Source organism: Loxodonta africana, chromosome 12 (assembly GCF_030014295.1).
Source record: "Loxodonta africana isolate mLoxAfr1 chromosome 12, mLoxAfr1.hap2, whole genome shotgun sequence".
In the NCBI taxonomy this organism is placed as follows: Eukaryota; Metazoa; Chordata; class Mammalia; order Proboscidea; family Elephantidae; genus Loxodonta; species Loxodonta africana.
The window spans coordinates 22005034-22028760 of NC_087353.1; the positions used below are offsets into that span (position 1 = coordinate 22005034).

Sequence of the window (23727 nt, forward strand, 5' to 3'; positions counted from 1 at the left end):
GCCCCATAGGGTTTCTGAGGAGCAGCTGGTGGATTTGAACTGTCAAACTTTTGGTTAGCAGCCTAGCTCTTTACCACTGCACCACCAGGGCTTGTGAATCAGGTATATCCCTCCATTAGTCCCTCTCACAGCATCTGGATCTTTTCCTTCATACTACTTATCGTAACATGAAACTATAACTTCACTTATTTAATATTTGACTCCTCCATAAGATTATCACTTTCAAAAAGAGACTGTGCTATTGTATCATTAGAGGTTAGCACAACTCCTAGAACATAACAGACCCTGATTAAGTATTTCATGGGTAGATGGGCGGATAAACTATTGTTAAGTCTGACAATTAACTGCTAACATCTACTGAACACTTACTATGTTTCAGGTGCTCCAAGTGCTTTATATAAACTTTCACATTTAATTCTCACAGTAATCCTGTGAGGTATAAATGCTACTATCATCTTCATTTAACAAGAACCTGAGGCACAGACAAATTAAATAACTTGTCTGAAGTCACACAGCTAGTTAGTGGTAGAGTCAGGATTTAATTCCAAGAAGCCTGAATCTAAAGCCTATCTCAAATTCTATGGCATAGGTGCTACAATATACCAATACTACAATAAGAATTTTATTTGTAGAAACTGATTGGAGGGCCCGCTGTAGTAATGTATTTTGAACTTAATCTGACAAAGTATTTCACAAACAAAATACCTACTACCATAAACTTCCTTCAGATGACTATATAACATAAAAATCATATAAATCCAAACCAGGGAGCCAAGATGGCGGAATAGCCAGATGCTTCTGGCGAGCTCTCTTAAAACAAAGACCCCCCCCCCAAAAAAGTGGAATGATTATATTTCTGACAAGCTAGGAGCCCTGAACATCAAAGGCAAAGACAGAAAACGGACTAAGTGGCAGGGGGAAGGAGAGATGGTTCAGAAGCGGAAATGAGTTACCAGACCTGAATCGTTGGGATCCCTCAGGCACCATTCCCAGGAGCAACTGCAGCGGGCTGGTGGTAGCATTCGGCCGCAGTTTCCTCAGGGAGAAACAGCCAGCCACACAGCCTCCTCACACCTCCAGAACCAGAGAAGAACGCACACTCTCGGCAAAAGTACTTGTATGTATTTTACCATACCCCCAGCCCTGAAGCCAGCTTCAGTGGCTGTTGATTTCCCTGGGTTGGAGAGAGGCCCTGTTGAGCGCCCTGACCCATTCTCCCAGCCTTGGAAAAGGAATAAATTCACAATTGCAGGGAAAGATAATTTGGCAGCTCCACTAACCGGGGGAGCACAGGACAGAAGCAGCTCCTGTCCAGGCATGAATGGTCCGTGGACTTTGAATACCTTTCCCCCCTGCATGGACCTGTGTGGGCCTATTTCAGGAGAATAGGCCCTTGTTGGCAGACTACTGTTTCAGCTCTGTGGTGGAGAGGTGGGTATTTGATGTTTGACACCACTTTGCCTATTAAACAGGGTCCTCACCTACCCATATCAGGGGCCTAAGGACTGGTGGCTCCACTCAGGTCACCCAGCCACCCGCAACAAGAATCCAAGGATAATTGGCATCTCCCAGTCCTTACAACCAAAAACACTGGATGCCCATGGTCCATCTGCAGAACCCACCCACCTGTACACTCTAGGGAACAGGGATGTGCTTTCCTCACAGATACTTGAGGGATGATGTCAGCCCCTGCCTTGTTCAGAGCGTGACCCCCTGCTGCAATCAGATACTGGTACCTACACCAATCTCCCCTGCCCCTCTAAGGCTGTAGGACACAGCCTGTACCACACCCTTGATGACCAGTTACCAGGACACCTGAGCTGAACCCATACAAGAAAACTGAATAGACTCCTAGACTAATATACCTGATAACAGCTCTCGCCAGCTGGTGACAGAATGTCAGAGCTTCAAAGTCGAAAATAATCAAGCCAGCTCACTCAAGCTACCCATTTGGGCATATCAAAGCAAAACAAAGCAAGAAGCTACAATACAGTAAGCAAACATAAAAGAAACTAATACGATAACTTACAGATGGCTCGGAGACAACAGTCAGTATCAAATCACATAAAGAAGCAGACCGTGATCACTTCAACAAGCTCTCAAAACAAAGAATCTACAGATCTTCTGGATGAAGGTACTTTCCTGGAATTACTGGATGCAGAATACAGAAGATTAATATACAGAACTCTTCAAGACATCAGGGAAGAGATTAGGAAGGAGATCAGGCAATACGCAGAACAAGCCAAGGAACACACAGGTAAAGCAGTCGAAGAAATTACAAAGGTTATTCAAGAACATAATGAAAAATTTAATAAGCTGCAAGAATCCATAGAGAGACAGCAATCAGAAGTTCAGAAGATTAACAATAAAATTACCAAATTAGACAATCAACATAAAGTCAGAGGAGCAGAATTGAGCAAGTGGAAGGCAGAATTGGTGAGACTGGAGATAAAGCAGTTGGCACCAATATATTTGAAGAAAAATCAGATAAAAGAATTTTTAAAAATGAAGAAACCTTAAGAATCATGTGGGGCTCTACCAAGAGAAATAACCTACAAGTGACTGGAGGGAACAGGGAAGGATAACAGAGAATACAGAGAGAATTGTTGAAGATTTGTTGGCAGAAAACTTCCCTGATATTGTGAAAGATGAGAAGATATCTACCCAAGATGCTCATTGTACTCCACATAAGGCAGATCTTAAAAGAAAGTCACCAAGGCATAAACAAACTTGCCAAAACCAAAGACAGAGACTTTTAAGAGCAGCTAGGGATAAACGAAAAGTCACCTACAAAGGACAGTCAATAAGAATAAGCTCGGACTACTCGGCAGAAACCATGCAGGCAAGAAGGCAATGGGATGACTTACGTAAAGCATTGAAGGAAAAAAATTCCTGGCCAAGAATCACGTATCCAGCAAAACTGTCTCTCAAATATGAAGGTGAAATTAGGACATTTGCAGATAAACAGAAGTTTAGGGAATCCATAAAACCAAACCAAAACTACAAGAAATACTAAAGGGAGTTCTCTGGTTAGAAAATCAACAATACCAGGCATCAACCCAAGACTAGAACACTGGACAGAGCAATCACATGTCAACCCAGATAGGGAATCACAAAAATAAATTAAGAAAAAAAAAAAAAAAAACGCTCAAAACAGGGAAACAGCAATGTTATTACGTAAAAGAAGACAACATTAAAACAATAAAGAGGGACTAAGAAATGTAGTCACAGAGAGGAAGACAAGGCAATATAAAGAAATAAAAGTTAGTTTTAAACTTAGAAAAATAGGGGTCAATATTAAGGTAACCACAAAGGAGAATAACAATCCTACTCATCAAAATAAAATACAAGGAAAAAATACAGACTCAGCAGAAAGAAAATCAACAACAAATAAGAGGAAAAGACAATACATAAACTACTCAGTACAAAAAATTAAGTGGGAAAAAGAAACTGACAACAACACAAAAAAAAGACATCAAAATGATGGCACTAAACTCATACCTATCCGTAATTATGACACATCAATAAAGAACAACGATGAATCAGTGAAACACTTCATAACATGGAGGAATCCGGAAGGCATTATGCTGAGTGAAATTAGTCAGTTGCAAAAGGACAAATATTGTATAAGACCACTATTATAAGAACGTAAGACACAGTTTAAACAGAGAAGAAAATATTCTTTGATGGTTACAAGAGGGGGGAGGGAAGGAGGGAGAAGGGTTTTTGCTAATTAGATAGTAGATAACTATTCTAGGTGAAGGGAAAGACAACACACAATACAGGAGAGGTCAGTACAACTGGACTAAGTCAAAAGCAAAGAAGTTTCCTGAATAAACTGAACACTTCAAAGGCCAGCATAGCAGGGGCAGAGGTTTGGGGACCATGGTTTCAGGGGACATCTAAGTCAATTGGCATAATAAAATTTATTAAGAAAACATTCCGCATCCCACTTTGGAGAGTAGCATCTGGGGTCTGAAATGCTAGCAAGCAGCCATCTAAGATGCATCAATTGGTCTCAACCCACCTGGAGCAAAGGAGAGTTAAGAACATCAAAGACACAAGGTAATTATGAGCCCAAGAGATAGAAAGGGCCACATATATCAGAGACAACATCATCCTGAGACCAGAAGAGCTAGATGGTGCCTGGCTACAACCGATGACTGCCCCGACAGCGAACACCACAGAAAACCCCTGAGGGAACAGGAGAGCAGTGGGATGCAGACCCCAAATTCTCGTAAAAAGCCCAGACTTAATGGTCTGACTGAGGCCAGAAGGACCTGGAGGTCAGAGGCCCCAGACCTTCTGTTAACCCAGGACAGGAACCATTCCCAAAGACAACTTTTCAGATAGGGATTGGACTGCACAATGGGATAGAAAATGATACTAGTGAAGAGTGAGCTTCTTGGATCAAGTAGACACATGAGACTACGTGGGCATGTCCTGTCTGGATAGGAGGTGAGAGGGCAGAGGGGGTCAGAAGGTGGCCAAATGGACACGAAAAGACAGAGTGAAGGGAAAGGGTGTGCTGTCTCAATTAGGGGTAGAGCATCTAGGAGTATATAGCAAGGTGTATATAAATACCTGTATGAGAGACTGACTTGATTTGTAAACTTTCATTTAAAGCACAATAAAAGTTAAAAAAAAGAAAAACCAAACCCGCTCCCATCGAGTCGATTTTGATTCATATCGATCCTATAGGACAGAACAGAACTGCCCCACAGAGCTTCCAAGGAGCGCCTGGTGGATTTAAACCGCTGACATTTTGGTTAGCAGCCATAGCACTTAACCACTATACCACCAGGGTTTCCAAAAATCATATAGATGTGCTAAATGTGAAATATTCTCTACATATCCACCATATTAACTTTTCTACCACATAAAGATCAATTTTAAAATGCTGTGGAAAGACACACTTGGGCCTATCCATTTCAATTATCCTTCTTTTAAGGAGTCCCTTTCTAAAGCTACAGAACCAAGAACTAAAGCCAAAACAAACATGCTGGAAGCTCTTGGACCAGGTCAACAGATTAATGGGATGTTACAATACTTTTCATTTTTCAAAACATATGACTTTGTTTCTGCATACTTTGTGGTCAAAATAAATTTTGGGAAGGAAAATGAACAACAATAAAAGCTTTCTGCAACTATGCATTTTTCTTTCTTTTCTTTTCTTTCCTTTAGCATATTGAATTTTAACAATCAAATTAATACAGAACAATGACTACCACGAACACAAGACAAGTCAAGGTCTATCATATTTCCTTCCAAAAATACAAGTCCAAATTCTAGTCTCTCTTCCTTAACTACAATGACTCATAATATGCAGAAACAATGTATCTGTTCCAAATACATGTAGTATGAGTCCATATCGCAAATAGGCAATCATAACAGTTAACAATTAGCACTATAACCAAGGTAATTTATTTTGTTACTTCACTTAATCCCCTTACAACTATCCCCATTAGATAGGTGTTATCATCTCTATTCTACAGGCTAGAACTCAGACAGAATGAAAAGTGTACCTGTGGTCACCATGATATTTCAGTTAGAAAATGGCAGAACTAGGATTCAACTACTTATTTTCTCTCTCTTATAGGATCTTTCATAATTCATCTGTCATGTGGTCTGATCTCTTACCCTCTCCACTAGAGCATCATAATACTTCATCTACCAGCTGAAGTATGATTTTTACTAAAACAAACAAAAAAGTGAAACAAAACAAAAACAAATTCTCTTTACATTCCAAGGCAGCCCATTCCTCAGTCAGCCTCAAATTAACCTCTTAATTCCTTCAGCCATTCCTCAGATGGCATCCTTTCAAGTGACCTGAGCACTCCGTCCATTGATTATACTTTATCAGTGTTGCTTTTAAAACAGGGCAAGAGGACATCTAGAATTAATGAAATATTCTAGACATGGCCCAATCATCTCAAAATAGAGAAGACCTAACTCCATGATCTTAGAAATTACACAAACAAACCCCGAATTTCTTTATTATTTTAGGCAGCCACATCCCTAATGAATCTTGCTTGGTTTACATTCAAGGAAAACTGTTGTCTAACTCACACATTACTGTTAAGTAATCAAGTCCTTGAGTTCTTCAGATCCAAGTGCAAGTCATTTATTAAGGTTAAATTTCACTTCTCTTATCTTGCCAGTTAACTTCCCAGTTGATAGCTTTTAGGATTTGTGCTCATTATTCAAAACCATCTGTTATACTTCAGTTTTAAATAATTTACAAAATTATTCAACATGTCACCATTGCTCCCATAAAAATTATTAATAAAATGTTTAAGAGCAGAGGAGAGAGCCCTGAAATCTATTCCTGGGGATCTTTGTCCAATGTACCACTAACATCTTCATCAGTCTTCTTTGAACACAACTATTAAAGCAGAAAGCTACCTAACCATACAATTATTCAGTTGAGATTTCTCCATACTGTCCTCACATTGGACTTTGTCCAATATATTATATATATATTACACTTACTGCAATACCCTAATGCACACATGTATTACACCTAGTGCAAGTCTAAGAACCAAAAAAAGAAGGACTGAAGAGAAGAAAAAGTCAGTCTGTCATGACGTGTTCTTAGAGAAACCCACGCTTCCTTATACTGATCATTGCTTTTCTAAGTGTACCATCAAAAGGAGTACCATAGTTGTGTAAAACAGAGAATTTGACTCTCTGTAATTTAACTATAAGGAAAAAAAGATAGGAGTCTCATATACTGAAGGGATAAAAAAAGAAAATATTATTATAGCTCATTTAATAATAAAAACATAGCATTTATTGCAAAAAAATTTATAGCATTTTAAGTTGGTACCACTTTGGCCTACAAAGATAAGCTTGATTTATTTTCAGTTATTAAAAAACCTTAGTTGGACTTCTGATGTATCTAAATAAATCTCTGTTAATTAAGCATACATGTTATTAAACTGAACCTGCTACATAAAAACACAATAGTTCTGACTGAATATCAACATATGAAGCCAACTGGGTTCTTATCCTAAATCACAGTGATTCAGAACTGAAAGAGACCTGGTGGTGTTTACAACACTATTCCCTCATTTTATAGCTGAGGACACAGAGGTTCTCAGAGATAGCGTGGCTGACCAAAGTCATAAAACTAACTTCTGGCATGCCTGGGCACAGAAATTAGATCTACTTAGCTGCTATTAATGTTTCACAAAAGTATGATGTCAAAATAAAGCAACAGAAAAAAATAAGAAGAAGAACAACAAACAAAAAACTTTCTTACCAACTGGACTTCACCAAAAGCACCTCTTCCAATGACTTTTACAACATCATAGTCTTCTGCCTTCATCTGCAGGCCTCTGATTTTTTTCACAATTTTCTCATCTACAATAAAAAGATCACCATATCTGTAATATCAAACATCTTATTTATAAACAATATTTTTAATAATCACCATATTTACAATTTTTTATTTCAAGAAACTAGAGTTAGTTTTCAGTTAAATCTGTTAGTTTTAAAGACTGCCATTTAAAAATCTTAAGAAAAAAACAAAAACAAAAAACTATTGCCATGGAGTCAATTCGGACTCATAGCGACCCTATAGGACAGGGTAGGGCTGTCTCATAGGGTTTCCAAGGAGGAGCTGGTGGATTCAAACTGCCAACCTTTTGGGTAGCTGCCATAGCTCTTAACCACTGCACCACCACCAGGGCCAACTAACATGATATCAATGTACCAAAAATCTCTATGGTTTATTAACATACATAAACAAACACTACTGATCATCAAAAGATAGCAGTTAAAGCTACTCTGTTTCTGACTCTTTTGCTTGGCAAGTTAGGTGACAGTTGACAGAGTGACGACCCAAGCAATCCTGGTGCACATTCTGAATCATGACAGAAATTTTAAATTACTTCCAAGGTTAACCCTGGTAGTGAATTTTAATAACCCACTGCTATGAAAAAAAATTTTTTTAATGAAAAATGGTAACTATATATACGGCAACTACAGAAAAGATTGTTTAATTTAGGATAATATCCCAATCTTAGACAATTCCAAATCAGAGTTTATTGTGATGATATAAAGAATACCATACTGGCTTTGAGAATTTCTTACTCTTAAAATTGAAATTCATTTACTTCTTCATTGTGTCATCAACAGTGACAAATATTTAAGAGTTACCACATATATGGCAGTAACTGTCATCACATTATTTTTCATTAATTGCACTAAAATGTCCACATTTACACAAACATGAACTCATGAGGTCTTCTTGGTAATGTAAAGCAAAGCCTCAGAGTTGTCAATGTTCATTTAAAACTTCTCTTGCAAATGCTATAAAGAACCTGTCCTGAAATAGCTGAATAGACTTAATAATTTATACAAAATTTTGAACTTTACCTACTTATATCATCCTACAATTTGGTTCTGCAGTTTTACTTTGAAAAGAAAAGATGTGAGTTTTTAAATAAATCAAGTGGTAAACTAAAAAATACTTTAATATTTTATTGACTGTATAATATTCATCAAGCAATAATGTCTTGTCAAAAGTATACCTATGTGATCAGATATGAAGTTTAAACACAACTTACATCTATTTAAGAAATTATCTATATTCTTGTTTTTCCTCAAAGCAGGAAAATCCAAATCAAGGACCAAGGAATTCAAGCCATCCTGTTTCACAAAAAATAAAAAGAAAAAATTTGTTACCATTTCCAAGCATTCAAAAAAAAAAGTCTTTAAATTTTATATGCTGTTCTCACTGAATAAATGCCAAGCCACTTTGATATACTGCCCAGTGGCTCCATATTCAGCAGCTTTAAAACTGGTTTTCCAACCACTGCCGGAGAATATTAGAACTGACCCTATCATGTCCTTGCACACCTCAGGCACTACGAGAAGCCATCATCAGAATGAGCGTCCCCATAATATTTGCCATCCTGAATCCTCCCAAGCCTTTCTCTCTACATGAGGAACTCAAAGGTGATCCCATGCTGAGGACTTCCATTCTCCATCTTTCCTTAACTGAAACCTGGCTGACTGCTTCCTGATGGCATTGTTTTCTCCTGTAACTCTCTTGAATGTAGGATTTGTCAGACTTTTTTTTTCTCCTCCCAAACTCACATATTTCAGATATCAAAGGTAACTAATGCCCTCCTCCTTGTCTCCCAATTCTACTTCTATATAATTTCCCCTCCCTCCTTCTTCAAAAACTTTCTTTGAAGTTCAGACCTCCAAACTTTAACACTCACAGCCCTCTCTGTTGCTACTAACTACTGAACCCCTAATCACTCCTCTGCCACTTCGTGATGACTTTGTTTCCTACTACTATTACTTCAACCATCACTCCTTGGGCAGAGACTAAGATAGTGGTTAAAAGAATGTGGTCTGGAGCCAAGTTACCTGGGTTGAAATTCTGACTCCATTCATGTGTGATTTGGGCAAGTTATTTAACCTTTCTGTGCCATAATTTCCCTTTTTTTGTAAAGTTGGGATATACATATATATATACATATATATATACATATATATATACATATATATACATATATATATACATATATATACATATATATATACATATATATATATATATATATATACACACACGCATACATATATAAAACCAAACCAAACCTGTTGCCGTCGAGTTGATTCCGACTCACGGCAATCTTATGGGACAGAGTAGAACTGCCCCATAGGGTTTCCAAGGAGCAGCTGGTAGACTCCAACCACCGACCTTTAAGGTTAGCAGCTGTAGCACACCGTAGCTCTTAATCACTGCACCACCAGGGATATATAAACCCATTGCCATCACGTCAATTCTGACTCATAGCAACCCTATAGAACAGAGTAGAACTGCCCCCATAGGGTTTTCAAGGAGCGGATGGTGGATTCGAACTGCCAGTCTTTTGGTTACCATACATATGGAGCCCTGGTGGCATGGAGGTTAAGCACTGGGCTGCTAACCGGAAGGTTGGCAGTTTGAATTCACCAGCCACTCCTGGGGAGAAAGATGTGGCAGTCGGTTTCTGCAAAAAACTTACAATCTTGAAACCCTATGGGGCAGCTCTACTCTGTCCTATAAGGTCGCTTGTCAGAATCGACTCGACAGCAACAGGTTTGGTTTTTTTGGTTTTTATATATATATATATATATCCATCCTTACGAATGTTTAAGCCTCCAGGAATAGTCAGGGCCTTTTCCAAAAAATGTTAAAGTAGTTTATTCATTCTTCTCAGTAACCAACTAGGAAGGTAATATTAAAATCCTTAAAAGCCAAGAAAGTTTCTACATGATCCAAATCTCAGTACCTCTCTGACCTCAACTTCTGACTTTTTTCTCCCTTACTCATTCAGCTGCAGCTAAACCAGCCTCTTTTCCTTGCTGTTCCTCAAACAACCAGGCACAATGCCTCCTAAGGGGTTGTTCCTTCACTTCCACCAAGTCTCTGCTCAATGGTCACATGCTCTGTGAGCCTTCATTGGCCATGCTTTTTTTAATTGCAACCACCACCATGCTCTCCAAAGCCTTTCATTCCCCCTTTTTCCTCTTTTACCTTTTAACATACTATACAATCAGGATGACCACACTTTCCGGTTTGCCTGGGACAGTCCCAGCTTACACACCTGCTGTCCTGATGTAATTATCAATAGCGTCTCCTCTGACTTTCAAAAGTGTCCCAGTTCACCATCCATCCACATAAAAACGTGCACACAAATGTTCACAGCAGCAATATTCATAACCTCCAGAAAGTATCCCTAGGCTAAACGTGGTATAATATCGATATCACGGAATATTATTCAGCCATAAAAAAGGAATGAAGTATTGATATATGCTACAACATGGATGATCCTTGAAAACATTATGCTAAATGAAATAAGCCAAACACAAAAGGACAAATATTACACAATCCCACTAATTTCAAATATGTACAACAGGCAAACGCATAAAGACAGAATGTAGATTAGCGGTTGCCTGAGGGTGTGGGTGGGAGTGGGGGGTCCAGGAGTGACTGCTAATGGGTACAAGGTTTCTTCTTGGGGTGGTAAAAATGATGTAAAATTAGATTATAGTGATGGTTACACACCTCTGTGAATGTATAAAAAACACTGAATTGTATACTTTGAACAAGTGATTATACCCCAATAAAGTATCCCCATTCAAATGATTAAATTATATGATTATTCTATATATTAAAAAAAAAAACCATTGCTGTCAAGTTGATTCCAACTCTTAGCAGCCCTACAGGACATAGCAGAACTGCCCCACAGGATTTCCACGGAGTGGCTGGTGGATTTGAACTGCTGATCTTTTGGGTAGCAGCCATAGCTCTTAGCCACTGTGCTACCAGGGCTCCATTCTATATATAGTTTGCTTATTCTATAAACTCATGTAAGCTTGATTATTGTTCACTGATTTCTCTCTAGAACCCAGAAGACTGTCAAACACATTCTAGGTTCTCAATCAGTATTTGCTAAGTGAATCAATTCTTTTCTTTCTCTCCAGCAAAAAGCTGTCCATATCCACTGGGCCATTCCCATCATTATGAATATACAGGCAGTTCTCCCTTTGCAGTTTCCATATGCAGGAATTTCACAGTTACCACTATTTACATAAGGAACACCTGTCTCCCAACAACACAGTTCAATTTTCAGTTAGCACGCTATATTCAAACCCAAAAACCCAAACTTGCTGCTGTCGAGTCGATTCTGACCCGGCAATCCTACGGGACAGAGAGCTGCCCCATGGGGTTTCCAAGGCTGTAATCTCTATAGAAGCAGATTGTCACATCTTTCTCCCACGGAGCAGCCGGTGGGTTCCAACTGCTGACCTTTTGGTAAGCAGGACTCCTGAATATTACATTAACTGTGAATAATCGCAAAAAGTACAGATTTTGTTGTTGTCAAGCTCACTTACAGTAAAACAGTTCAGTGCTTTGCAAATAAGTGATTCAATAAATCTTTACTCGATAAATGAACAAGCAAAAGAACAGTAAATAAAATAGTTCCTTCAATCATATGCAGCTGTTATTGGATCTTGACACCTTTAAAATCATGGGCTTTCCACCTCAGAATCCAAACGCTCAGGACTTGTTCACCTCTGACACACACAGTCCGGAAAGATCACAGCCTTGGAAACCCTATGTGGCAGTTCTGCTCTGTCCTATAAGGTCACTCTGAGTCATCGTCAACTCGATGGCAACTGGTTTGGTTTGGTTAATACACATTTACAAACTTACATTTTACTTCAGGTTATATGTTTATAAATGTTTATATTTGAAATTTACTCTAGTTAATACCACTTTTTGAGAAATAAATCCTGAATTTTTTGAAGACACCAGTATTTCAGTTAATACTGAGATCCAATCACTGAGCAAGTTGAGTTAGCTCAGGACTTGATTGAAAGCCTATGTCTGTGGCCTTGCTACTTACGCACTTTCACATAAACCTTAGCGATTTTTCCCCAATGTCTGTGTTTTCAGCTGTGATTATTTTCTGAAAAAGTGATTCTAAAATATAGATGAAGAAATTTTTAAAAGAACAAAATTCAAGACAAGCCTACAATCAAAATCCAAAGCAACGACGAAAACTCACACTATTTGTCCCTTTCCCCATTTCCAACTGTATAGAAATGACAGAATATTTAAAAGTCACCATCCTACTAAAACAAAACACCACTACGACAAAATATTCAAGGACCAGAAAGACAAATGCTAGGCAATGAGGAAGAGCTGAAGTCACAAAGATCTACTAAATCACAGGCTGGAAAGCAGTAAGACTAATAAATGAGAACTGTTAGATGTTGTCAAGTCAATCCCCCACATCCCACAGCTCAGGGTCACCCCCTGAACAAAATGCTGCAGAGTCCTATGCCATTGCCATGGTCAGCTGCAGACTGGAGCGTTGTAATCCACAGGGTTTTCACTGACTGATTTTCAGACATAGGTCACCAGGCCTTTCTTCCTAGCCCATCTTAGTCTGGAAGTTCTGCTGAAACCTATTCAACATAATAGCAATCCGCAAGCCTCTACTGACAGATGGTGGTGACTGCACTTGAGATGCACTGGCTGGGAATCAAACCCGGGCCTCCTGCATGGAAAACAAGAATTCTACCACTGAACTACCACTGAGAATTTAAAGGGCCTAAATGAGATGAGGATTCCATGGGTGGTGCAAATGGTTAAAGTGGTCAGCTGCTAACTCAAAGGCTGGAGGTTCAGATCTACCCAGAGGTACTTCAGAAGAAAGGCCTGGCAATCTACTTCCAAAAACTCAGTCACTGAAAACCCTCTGGAGCACAAGCTCTACTCTGACACACACATAGGGTCACCATGAGTCAGAACGAACTCTACAGTTTGTTTTTGTTCTTTTTTTTTTTGTTAGACAAAGTAAGGAATTAAAATCAGACTGATTGCTAAGAACCCAGTAGCTAGGACGACAACCCCGTTTCCTATAAAAAAGATGCTATAAACAATATTACTGCCCAAGTTTTATATGAAACTGCATAACTAGGAAAGTCACAGATAGCTTTCAATAAAATCTTGAGCTAAGGCCCCAGCTTGCCCAGTGACTGGATTTCCCACATGGCTAATATTACTGGCTGGCAACCTTGAGCTGGATACATCAGGAATTGATCATGGACTAGAAGACCCTATGAGTCCCCCAAGAAGGCAAGCACAAAATCACAAAGAGCCATGAGCTAAGATACAGAATGACATGTTAAAAACAATAAACTTTACATTCAAGAAAAGCCTAGAGCCAAAAACCCAAAGCAATAAAGGAAATTAGCACTAGACTAATTCTTCCAGCAGGAGCCCTAGTGGTACAATGGTTAAGCACTTGGCTACTAACCGAAAAGTTGGAGGTTCAAACTCACCCAGTGGCTCCATCGGAGAAAACCCTATAGATCTACTCCCATAAAGATTATACCAAGAAAACCCTATAAGGCAGTTCTACTCTGTCACACGGGGTTGCTATGAATTGAAATCAACTCAATGGCATACAACAATATCTCCAGGGTACCTCAGCTGAGAAAGGCAGAGTGAGCAATGACCACTCAACTCTCACCAGTATGGCAATGAGCCAGACAGCTCACCTGCTTTGCCTTCAAGTGTTCCCCCTGTAAACTGACCATAGGTGGCAATAACCTTTATGGTTATGTCTTAATCAGAGCTTGTACAATAGGTATATATAGGAGACTGCAATAGAATGGGGGCATTTTGGGGTCATAAAGATGCTTGTCTCAGGTAAAATTAAAACACTGTTAGGGCAGCTAGAGAAGCTAGAGTTGCTGTCCCAGGCTATGAAATGGGTCTCTGTTTGTTAACACATTGTTAACAGGGTGGAGTTGAGTTCCCTAGGATAACAGCTTTTTGAGGAATAAAAACAAAAACCTGAAAAAACCTAAATCGGAACCTAAAGAAAACTGTGATCACACTACTGCTATTAGAGAAAGTTATATAGTGTAGGGAAGATATACAATTCGTTTAGAAGACAATAAAACTTTCCACTTCTGGGATTAAGCTATCTTGACAAAAGTAGTGCCTCCAAGTGTTAATAGGTTGTTTAGCAGTATGCAAAAGCTTTCAACTTTTGAAAGATGGTTGTAATAAACAGTAAAGTGAAGTGAGAACACACATGCTTTACTTTACACTTATGGACCTACTCCTTGTGTGAGGTTTATTGTCAATAGAGAACTGGATGACAGGAATCTCAAAAATAAAACAATGTGACGATGGCAAACAAATGGCTAAAAAAAAGAAAAATAATAAATAGGGCCTTTGGAAATGGTGTTTCCTAGAGTCCCTGGGTGGCGAAAGTGGTTAAATGCTTGACTACCAGCCACAAGGCTGATAGGTCAAACCCACCTAGATGTTCCTTGGGAGACAGGCCTGATAATCTGCTTCCAAACAGTTAACCTGTAAAACCACTGCTGAAGCGTCGATTCCAACTCATAGCGACCGTACGGAACAGAGTAGAACTGCCTCATAGGGATTCTAAGGAGCAGCTCTGGTGGGTTCAAACTGCTGACCTTTCAGTTAGCAGCCAAGCTTTTAACCACTGTGCCACCAGGGCTCCAAAAGGTCACAGCCTTGGAAAAAAACTCTATGGAGCAGTTCTACTCTGCACACACGGGGTTGCCATGAGTCAGAATTCACTGAACAGCAACTAACAATAACAACAAAGATGGTGGAGACCTGGCAACGGTAAAAATAGAGGAAATAATTGAGAAAAATTAAGATTTCATCTAATGTTCACACCCAAAAGTTTAGGCCTGTGCAGCAAGCTAATACACCACAAATACTAGACAATACACAAACTAAAACAAGTGGTGAAAAACAAAAGATGTCTGGAATTACTCTCTACACAAGGCAAATATGGGAAATGTGAATAAGCTCCAATGCTAGAACCAATGTAAGTTGTCTATTTGTGAAAAGTGAGTACCAGAAGGCAAGGAGAAGTGTGTAATTCTTGCACCTTTTTGAATAAACATGTACAAGCCAACACCTAACTTCTATTACAATTATTATGGAGGAAAAAAAATACATAATGGACTATTTTTCTAACTATTCCTAAACACAGAAGTCTTTTATACTCTAGTTGTCAAGAAGGAATGAAGTACTGGATTTGATTTAACTTTCACTATATACTGCATCTAAATACCTAATTATTTTTAAATATCCAAATAAAATACCTCAAAAAAAAAAAAAAAAAAAAACAAGGAGTGAGCTTGAAAAAAAGTTGAAAACACTTTACCAACCTGGAATGTCTAACAAGACAAGGAAAATGGTAGAGACACCCTACTAGGAATTTTTATTAAATGTGACACAAATTGTCCCTTAACTGAAAATTTTATAAATGCATGAGTTGCCAGTATATGGATGGTACTAAAAGCCATAAAACTGGATAAGATCGCCAAATGAGTGAGTGTAGACAAACAGAAAAGTGCCAAGACGGAGCCCTGGAACACACCAATATTAAGACACTGGGAAGAACATGAGACTAAGAAGGAATGACTGATAAAGAAAGAGGAAAATCAAGGCTGTTATGGTATCCTGAAAGCCAAGTGAAGAACGGTGGCAAGAGGGAGAGAGGGATCAACTCTATCATATATGACTGGTTAGTCGTAAAATGAGGGCTGAAAATTTAGCACCTTGGAGGTCATCAGTGACTTTTATAAGGGCTGTTGAGATTACAAATTTTTAATTTCCAAATCACCATTCACCATCATCTTAGTACTTCTGTCTTAATTGCTGCAATTAAAAAAAAAAAAAAAACCTACTTTCATTTAAGGTATTCCTAAATTCACATTTATAGACCTTAAATAATACCTACCAAAAATTATGTAAATTATGAATCTTGTACTTCATGGTCGATCTACCAAAAGCTACAACTAAATTATACAGCTCAATACAGCATTTATCAGTAATAACAGGAACATTTCTTGACTGCTTGAGCTTTTCACATACTGCACAAAGCACTTTATATGCACTAAACACTTTAATCCTCACAGCATCACATAAACAAGGTACTATATTATAACCATATCTGCAGTCACAGAAACTGAACCTTAGAGAGTTTAAAACACTTGCCCAAACCAACACAGTTTATAAATGGCAGAACTAGAATTCAATGATGCTTTCATACTTTAAACATTACTGAACTTAAAGTTTAATAAAGTTATTCCTCTAATAGAATACTAAACAACATCCAGGATCAAAAGTTAAGAAAACACATAGTTGGCTATAGGGCATAGGAAACATATTTCTGTGTATCTGCTATACAGATAAGTGGCCAGGAAATGTTATTTAAATGAATTTGTAATACACTTCCTCCTCCTGTTATTACCACTCCAAATACTAACCATACAAAACTAAAAATAGTGGGACAAAACAAATCCATCACTAACGAATACAATATGAATTCTTAAGCTACCACAGATATGCACACACACACACACACACAAACTTCTGAATTTTAAGAATATTCCATAGTATTTTTTTCATATGGTACTTTCAATCACCCCATATGCACCCAAAAGCTGGGCAATGAATAAGAAGACCAAAGAACAACTGATGTCTTTGAATTATTGTGTTGGCAAAGAATATTGAATATGGCATGGACTGCCATACAACATGGTATATTCACATTCCATGGACTATGAATATACCATACACCTATCTTGGAAGAAGTACAGTCAGGTCACTCCTTAGAAGCAAGGATGGTAAGACTTCGTCTCACGCACTCTGGACACGTAATCAGGAGGGACCAGTCCCTAAAGAAGGGCATCATGCTTGATGTCTTAGTTATCTAGTGCTGCTGTAACAGACATACCACAAGTGGATGGCTTTAACAAACAGAAGTTTATTCTCTCACAGTCTAGTACACTAGAAGTGCGAATTCAGGGCGTCAGCTCCAGGGGGAGGCTTTTTCTCTGTCAGCTCTGGAGGAAGGTCCTTGTCATCAATCTTCCCCTGGTCTAGGAGCTTCTCATTGCAGGGACCCCAGGTCCAAAGGATGAGCTCTGCTCATAGCACTACTTCCTTGGTGATATGAGGTTGCCCCCACCTCTCTGCTCTCTTCTCTTTTATATCTCAAGAGATTAACTCAAGATACAACCTAATCTTGTAGACTGAGTCCTGCCTCATTAACATAACTGCCTCTAATCCTGCCTCATTAACATCATAGTAGGATTTATAACAGTTTGGAAAATCACATCAGATGACAAAATGGTGGACAATCACTGGGACAATACTGGGAATCATGGCCTAGCCAAATTGATACATTTTTGGGGGACACAATTCAATCCAAAACACTTGGTAAAGTAGAAGGTCAGCAAAAAAGAAGACGACCCTCAATGAGATGGATTGACTCAGTGGCTGCAACAATGGGCTCAAGCATAACACCGACTGTGAGGATGGTGAAGGACTAGTTAGTGTTTTGTTCTGTTGTACGTAAGGTCACTATGTGAGGATGGTGAAGGACTAGTGTTTTGTTCTGTTGTACGTAACGTTGCTATGAATTGGAATCGACCCAATGGCACCTAACAATAACAACATTCCAGGTAGAAAAAAATCTAAGCCGTATTAACTAATCTCTTACCAGTTATCAATATCAGTTAAATAAAATATTCACTGCTTATTTTACAATATAGCTTTGTAAGTACATTAGTCTAAGATTTGTCAGCCAAATTAAATCACAAACAAAAGCATCTAATAGAGTTGTTGTTAATTGCCATTAAGTTGGCCCCGACTCATGGCTACCCCATGTGTTAGAAAGTAGAGTTTTCTTGGCTGTAATCTTTACAAGAGCAGATCACCAGGCCTTTTCTTCAGTGGAGCCGCTGGGTGGTTTTGAACCGCCAACCTTCTGGTTAACGGCCAACTGCAAACTACTTGTGCCACCCAGGCTCCTTCTAACACAGTAGCATTTGTATTTAGAATAACACTGCAGTGTAATGAACTGTTTAATATGGCCCTTCTAGCCACAGTCTTTTTAACTCCTGCCAAATTATTTGGTGGGACTATGATAATAACGTAAATGGAACCCTAATGAGGGGATTGTGTCACTTTTGCCATCCTGCTAGACTTAAAATGAGCCATCCCACAGGTAAGAGAAGGATACCACCACCACCAAGGAAAAAGACCAAGAGCAGACTACATCCTTTGGACCTGGGATCCCTGCACCAAGAAGCTCCTGGAACCAGGAGACCAAGAAAGAGGTGAAGACAGTAAGAAGCTGTGGCAGAGAGACACGGCGGCAGGAGAGACCGGCAGGAGATGGCATGGTGGGCTTCCTGCACAATGGAGGGAGAAAGCTGAGTGCCTTTGGGCAGGAAGCTTACTGGCAGAGTAGGGTGCCTCTGGGCACTTGGTGGAGCTAGGTTTGCCAACCCATGGAGCTAGACCTGATCTGAGCACCTTCACGCCAGTACTGGCAGAGTGGGGTATCTCTGGGCATTTATCAGCAAAGGTAAAAGAGCTTTGTAATGCTTGCCTGAGCAGGGCTGAACCCAAGGGGCCAGAGCCAGCCCTGACTTTGGGCATGGCTGAGAAGAGGCTGTCCTGATGGAAGAACTGTATACCAAGTGTTCCTGAGCCTGAATGGTAACCTGCTAAAAACCACATCTGTTGCCATGGAGTCGATTCTGACCCATATCACTTCACTAAGAAACTCCGTAATCGTGCGTATCGTCTGTGCGTTCTGTGTGGTCATTGCAATGAATTACCTAATTCAGCAGAGAAGTCGAGAGTGCCATGGGAAGGACAGTTGGTGTCAGAATTGGTAAAGATGGCGGAGAGAGGAAGCACGTCTGACCTCCGCCTCACAGGAATCAGCCTTGGGCTGTTAATCTTGATTCTCCTTCCCCCTTGTAAAGTTAGAGGAGGTCACTGCAGCCACACCATTTTTACAAACACGTAGAAGGATAACTGAATCAAGAACTTGCTTAAAGCCTACACTCTAAATTGTGGAGGATGAGAGATCGTCTTAAAAGAATACAGTTTCCCCTGATCTTAATCAAGCCTTTCAAAAGCCTCTGTGTGTATGAACATACTCTTCGACATAGAACACTCTTCACCTTCTTCTTTGCCTGGCTAATTATTTCTCATTCTTACATAACCTTTTAGAGAGCCTCCTTTTTTCTCCCCACTTTAGATTAAATGTCTTTTTTCTGAGCTGTCTCACTGCATCCTTGCATTTTAGACACTGCCTAGCACATGGTAGGTATTAAAAGTCAAATTAATGTAAAACAAATAAATAAAATAGATGCATTCTGTATAGTAATAATAAAGTAAAAGATGTGTATTAATCAGGAAACCTGGGTTATCATGTTGGCTCTGCCATTTACTTGGCTATGTGACCCTAGACAAGTAATTTCACCTAATGTTTAATGTCCTTGTTTGTAAAATAGATAATAGCCTATAATATCATTCAGGTGATCTGCCCTCTCTTTTAAAACTGACTATTCAAATAGGTAGAAACCCTGGTGGCATAGTGGTTAAGTGCTACGGCTGCTAACCAAAAGGTTGGCAGTTTGAATCTGCCAGGCGCTCCTTGGAAACTCTCCGGGGCAGTTCTACTCTGTCCTATAGGGTCGCTATGAGTCGGAGTCAACGTCCTACAGGGTCGCTATGAGTCGGAATCGACTCGACGGCAGTGGGTTTGGTTTGGTTTGGGTGTTCAAATAGGTAAGCAAGGTCAGGACTAGCTAGGGTGAGGCAAGTAAAGCAAGGGAGGCACTCAAGTCAGGAGTGGTATTACTGACTTTTCCTTTTGCCTCCGGCTCCAATATGGCTTGGCACAGCACTATTCCTTATGTTGACTTTATTTAAATTCTTTAACATTTTGTTCATCATAGATGTTTGCATTCATTTCATATTTTTTCCTAAACATTTCATAAAACATTCTTTATCTTCATTATTCAGGTTTCTGATCCCTCTTAAATTTTGTGTCCCAGGCAAGTACCTCACTTGCCTCACCCTAGTCCCTGTCTTGATTCTAAGTGACTGAAACCTCTCCAATAAGACAGTCATTAACTGTGCAAAGAATCACATTATCCATTTGATCAAAATTTTAGAAGGAGAATTAAACAAAAAGTTAGTAATAGTACCAATGGAGGTAGCGATGCTATGAAGATGATAAAAAATAAAGCAACTGCTATTTACAGAGTCCTTGGATGCCAAACACTTTATATAATATCACCACCTCATTTAATTTTGCTAGCAGACAACTATGGATGTAGGTGTTATTATTTTTCAATTGAGGAAATTAAGTGTGGCGATATTAAACCATTTCCCGGTACTGACTGCACAGCTAGGAAGTAGCAGGGTTGGGATTAGGCCTAACGCAGCTACATGTAGTAGTATTTTTAATATTTAATTGGGTTCTACAAAAATTTTTTCCTCAAACTATGATGTCAATGAGAAGACAATAACCAAAGTACTATTCATATTGTAGTATAAGGTTCAGAAACACATGAATAAAATTAAGATCAAACTGTATTTTATTACTGGACTTCCTTGGTTTATAAAAAAACTTGTACTTTTCTCTATAAACAAAAAAAGTTTTCTTCCTCAAGGAATATATACCATTTTATCTAAAACTCCCTATAAATAAAACAGAATCAAACATTTCCCCATTATAAAATATCAGAAAAATTAATACATCTATCTGAATTCCTATCAATTTAATATCAGCATTCAACTGAGAAACCACTGGTCAGAAAAAATTAGAATTGTTATTCCAATCCTGGAAACCCTGGTAGTGCAGTGGTTAAGTGCTACGGCTGCTAACCAAAAGGTCAGCAGTTCAAATCTACCAGGCACTCCTTGGAAACCCTATGGGACAGTTCTATTCTGTCCTGTAGGGTCACTATGAGTCAGAATCAACTCGATGGCAATAGGTTTGGTTTGGGTTTGTTCCAATCCTGATTGTAGACAAATCTTTGTTTTTTGTTTTTGTTTTTAATGTTTTTCATATTTGTAACTTAAAATTAACTATCATACATAGACTTTGGGGTTAAAAAAAAAAGCTGCTCATTCAGAATATAATACACTAGGAAAAAAACCTGCTGGTTTTATTAATTTTCCTTTTCTATGCTCATGGTACACAACAGAAGCAAATTAATAAAATTTATATTTGGCCTAGATATTTTATTATCACAATATAGTTCAGCAGCATCTTTTTCTTAAGCCATGTGCTTAACAGTAATACCATAAGTACTCTGGTGGTAGGATAGAGAGACATATCAGGAAAGACTGGACTACCTAAAGGCACCTAAAAGCACAGTAACCTAAGCTTTCTGGACATTTTGGAGTTGAAATGGGGGAGGAAGAGTTTCATGAAAATTCTAATAACCAGAATTGCTGAAGATGATAATGGGCAACAAAAAGTAGCATTTGTTTATTATATCCTTGTGGATACACAGAGAGAGAGAGAGAGAGAGAGATGCAGACATCTATTTAAGTCCTTGCCAATAGAGCTGTTCCAGCATTTTTTAAATGTTGAAGGTAAAACAGATTTTAAAAAGTTTTGTTTATTAGTGTTCTGTTTATTAGAAGGTAAAACACTCTGATCACATTTAAACTTAATGGCAAAGAAGAGTCCTCAAAATATCCATTTCTGGTCAATTGTTCAGTTCATTAAATCAGCAGGACCTTCTCTTTCATTTTATAACATGTAGTTTGCCCATATGGTTTCTAACTCCCAAGAACCTAAATATAGAAAATTATTTTTCCTAAATTGTCAAGCTAAATTCAGCTTCATCTACAAACAGGTCCTGTACATAAGATCATTCAATAAATGTTAGCTATTACTGTTATTTTCAATATTACTTAAATACATTCTTTGCATTTAAAGATATAGTAAAACTGTGAAAGTTGGAACCTGTGTAAGGTAGAAACCTGTCAGAGAAGGAAAACTCAAAATATTTTCCACTAACAGAGAGCGATAAGTGGTAAGAGTGCACCTGTCAAAGGCAGAAAACTTACCGGACCAGGGAAAACAGGCAGTCCCATCCAGTTTCATTTCTCACAGATTTCAATATACACGTAATTCAAGAGACTTAAGAGTTTAAAGGTGTTTTAAATTTGAATTTAACATGAAACCTATTAGCTCATCTTTGAGACTAATGGATAGAACCAAAAAAGATCCACCACTACTTTAATGAGCTCATAAGGTAACTATTCCACTTTTTTAAATTTCATTTTCAGCATCTACCGTAAGACAACACCCAAATCACAGGACTAATCTGACAAATAATCAAGTATCGTTTGTGAAGCAAAGTGAAACAAAGGTAAATCTAAAAAGTGCTTATCACTGTAACTACGTTTTTGTCATGAATGTGCTTGTATTTTAATCACTGTAAATAACTTTTTAACTCCTAAGAATTTTCTACTTATTTTAATCTTATACAGCTTGCAATTTTATTTCAAGCAATTAAAATCCATGTTTTAATTGTGTTTGGAGTAACATTATTTATAATAGCAAGAAATTTAAATAACCTAGAAATCTGAAACTGAAAAACTGTAAATTTTGCTAGAGCACTCATTAAAAATGACTGTTAAAAGAGTATGAAAAGGATCAGAAAAATATTAGTTATAATGTTAAAATAAGTCAGGACATAAAATTGAATACATGAAAACTCCAATTAAGGAAAATATGTCTCTGAAAATATTTGGATGGAAACAGCAAAATGAATACAGCAACTGTGATAGCTTTATGGAATTACTTGGTTTTCTTATTTTCTAGCATTTTTTGTGGTACGATTTTGTAACTCATAATAAAAATCTAAATAAACAAGATCTGAGCCCCTTGGTGGTGCAAAGAGTGAACACACTGCTAACCCAAAGGTTCGAGGTTGGAGTCTAACCAGAGGCAGCTGAGACAAAAGGTCTTGCAACCTACTTCGGAAAAGTCAGCAACTGAACACACATAGGGTCGCCATGAGTTGCAATCTACTCAGTTGCATCTGGTTTTTGTCTTCGCTTTTAACATGATCTAAAATATTTAAGTCCAGACTTCCGAAAAAGCTATTCATTCTCTATAGCTCTCTATAAAAAAAAAATAGCTCTCTATATCCTATTTTAAATCCCAAAATTTCACTGTTCTCTACCTCCTACAAGTCATATGTTTTTTCTCCCTTCTCTGGAATTCAATAAATGTTGTTTCTGCCCAAAACCTGAATTGAGATCTTTGCAGGGATTAATAGATTAATTTGGGGAGAATTTACTTTTTATAACAT

General features: G+C 38.3%; 1 protein-coding gene across 1 annotated transcript in view; it reads right to left on the reverse strand.

Annotated features, from left to right (window-relative positions):
• ROCK2 (Rho associated coiled-coil containing protein kinase 2) overlaps positions 1-23727 on the reverse strand; it is a 162016-nt gene that overhangs the window by 72952 nt on the left and 65337 nt on the right. The window contains exons 2-3 of the mRNA XM_064295034.1: positions 8574-8655; positions 7265-7365 (exon numbers count right to left, since the gene is read on the reverse strand). Coding sequence (XP_064151104.1) covers positions 7265-7365; positions 8574-8655 — 183 coding nt within the window. The remainder of the gene's footprint in view (positions 1-7264; positions 7366-8573; positions 8656-23727) is intronic.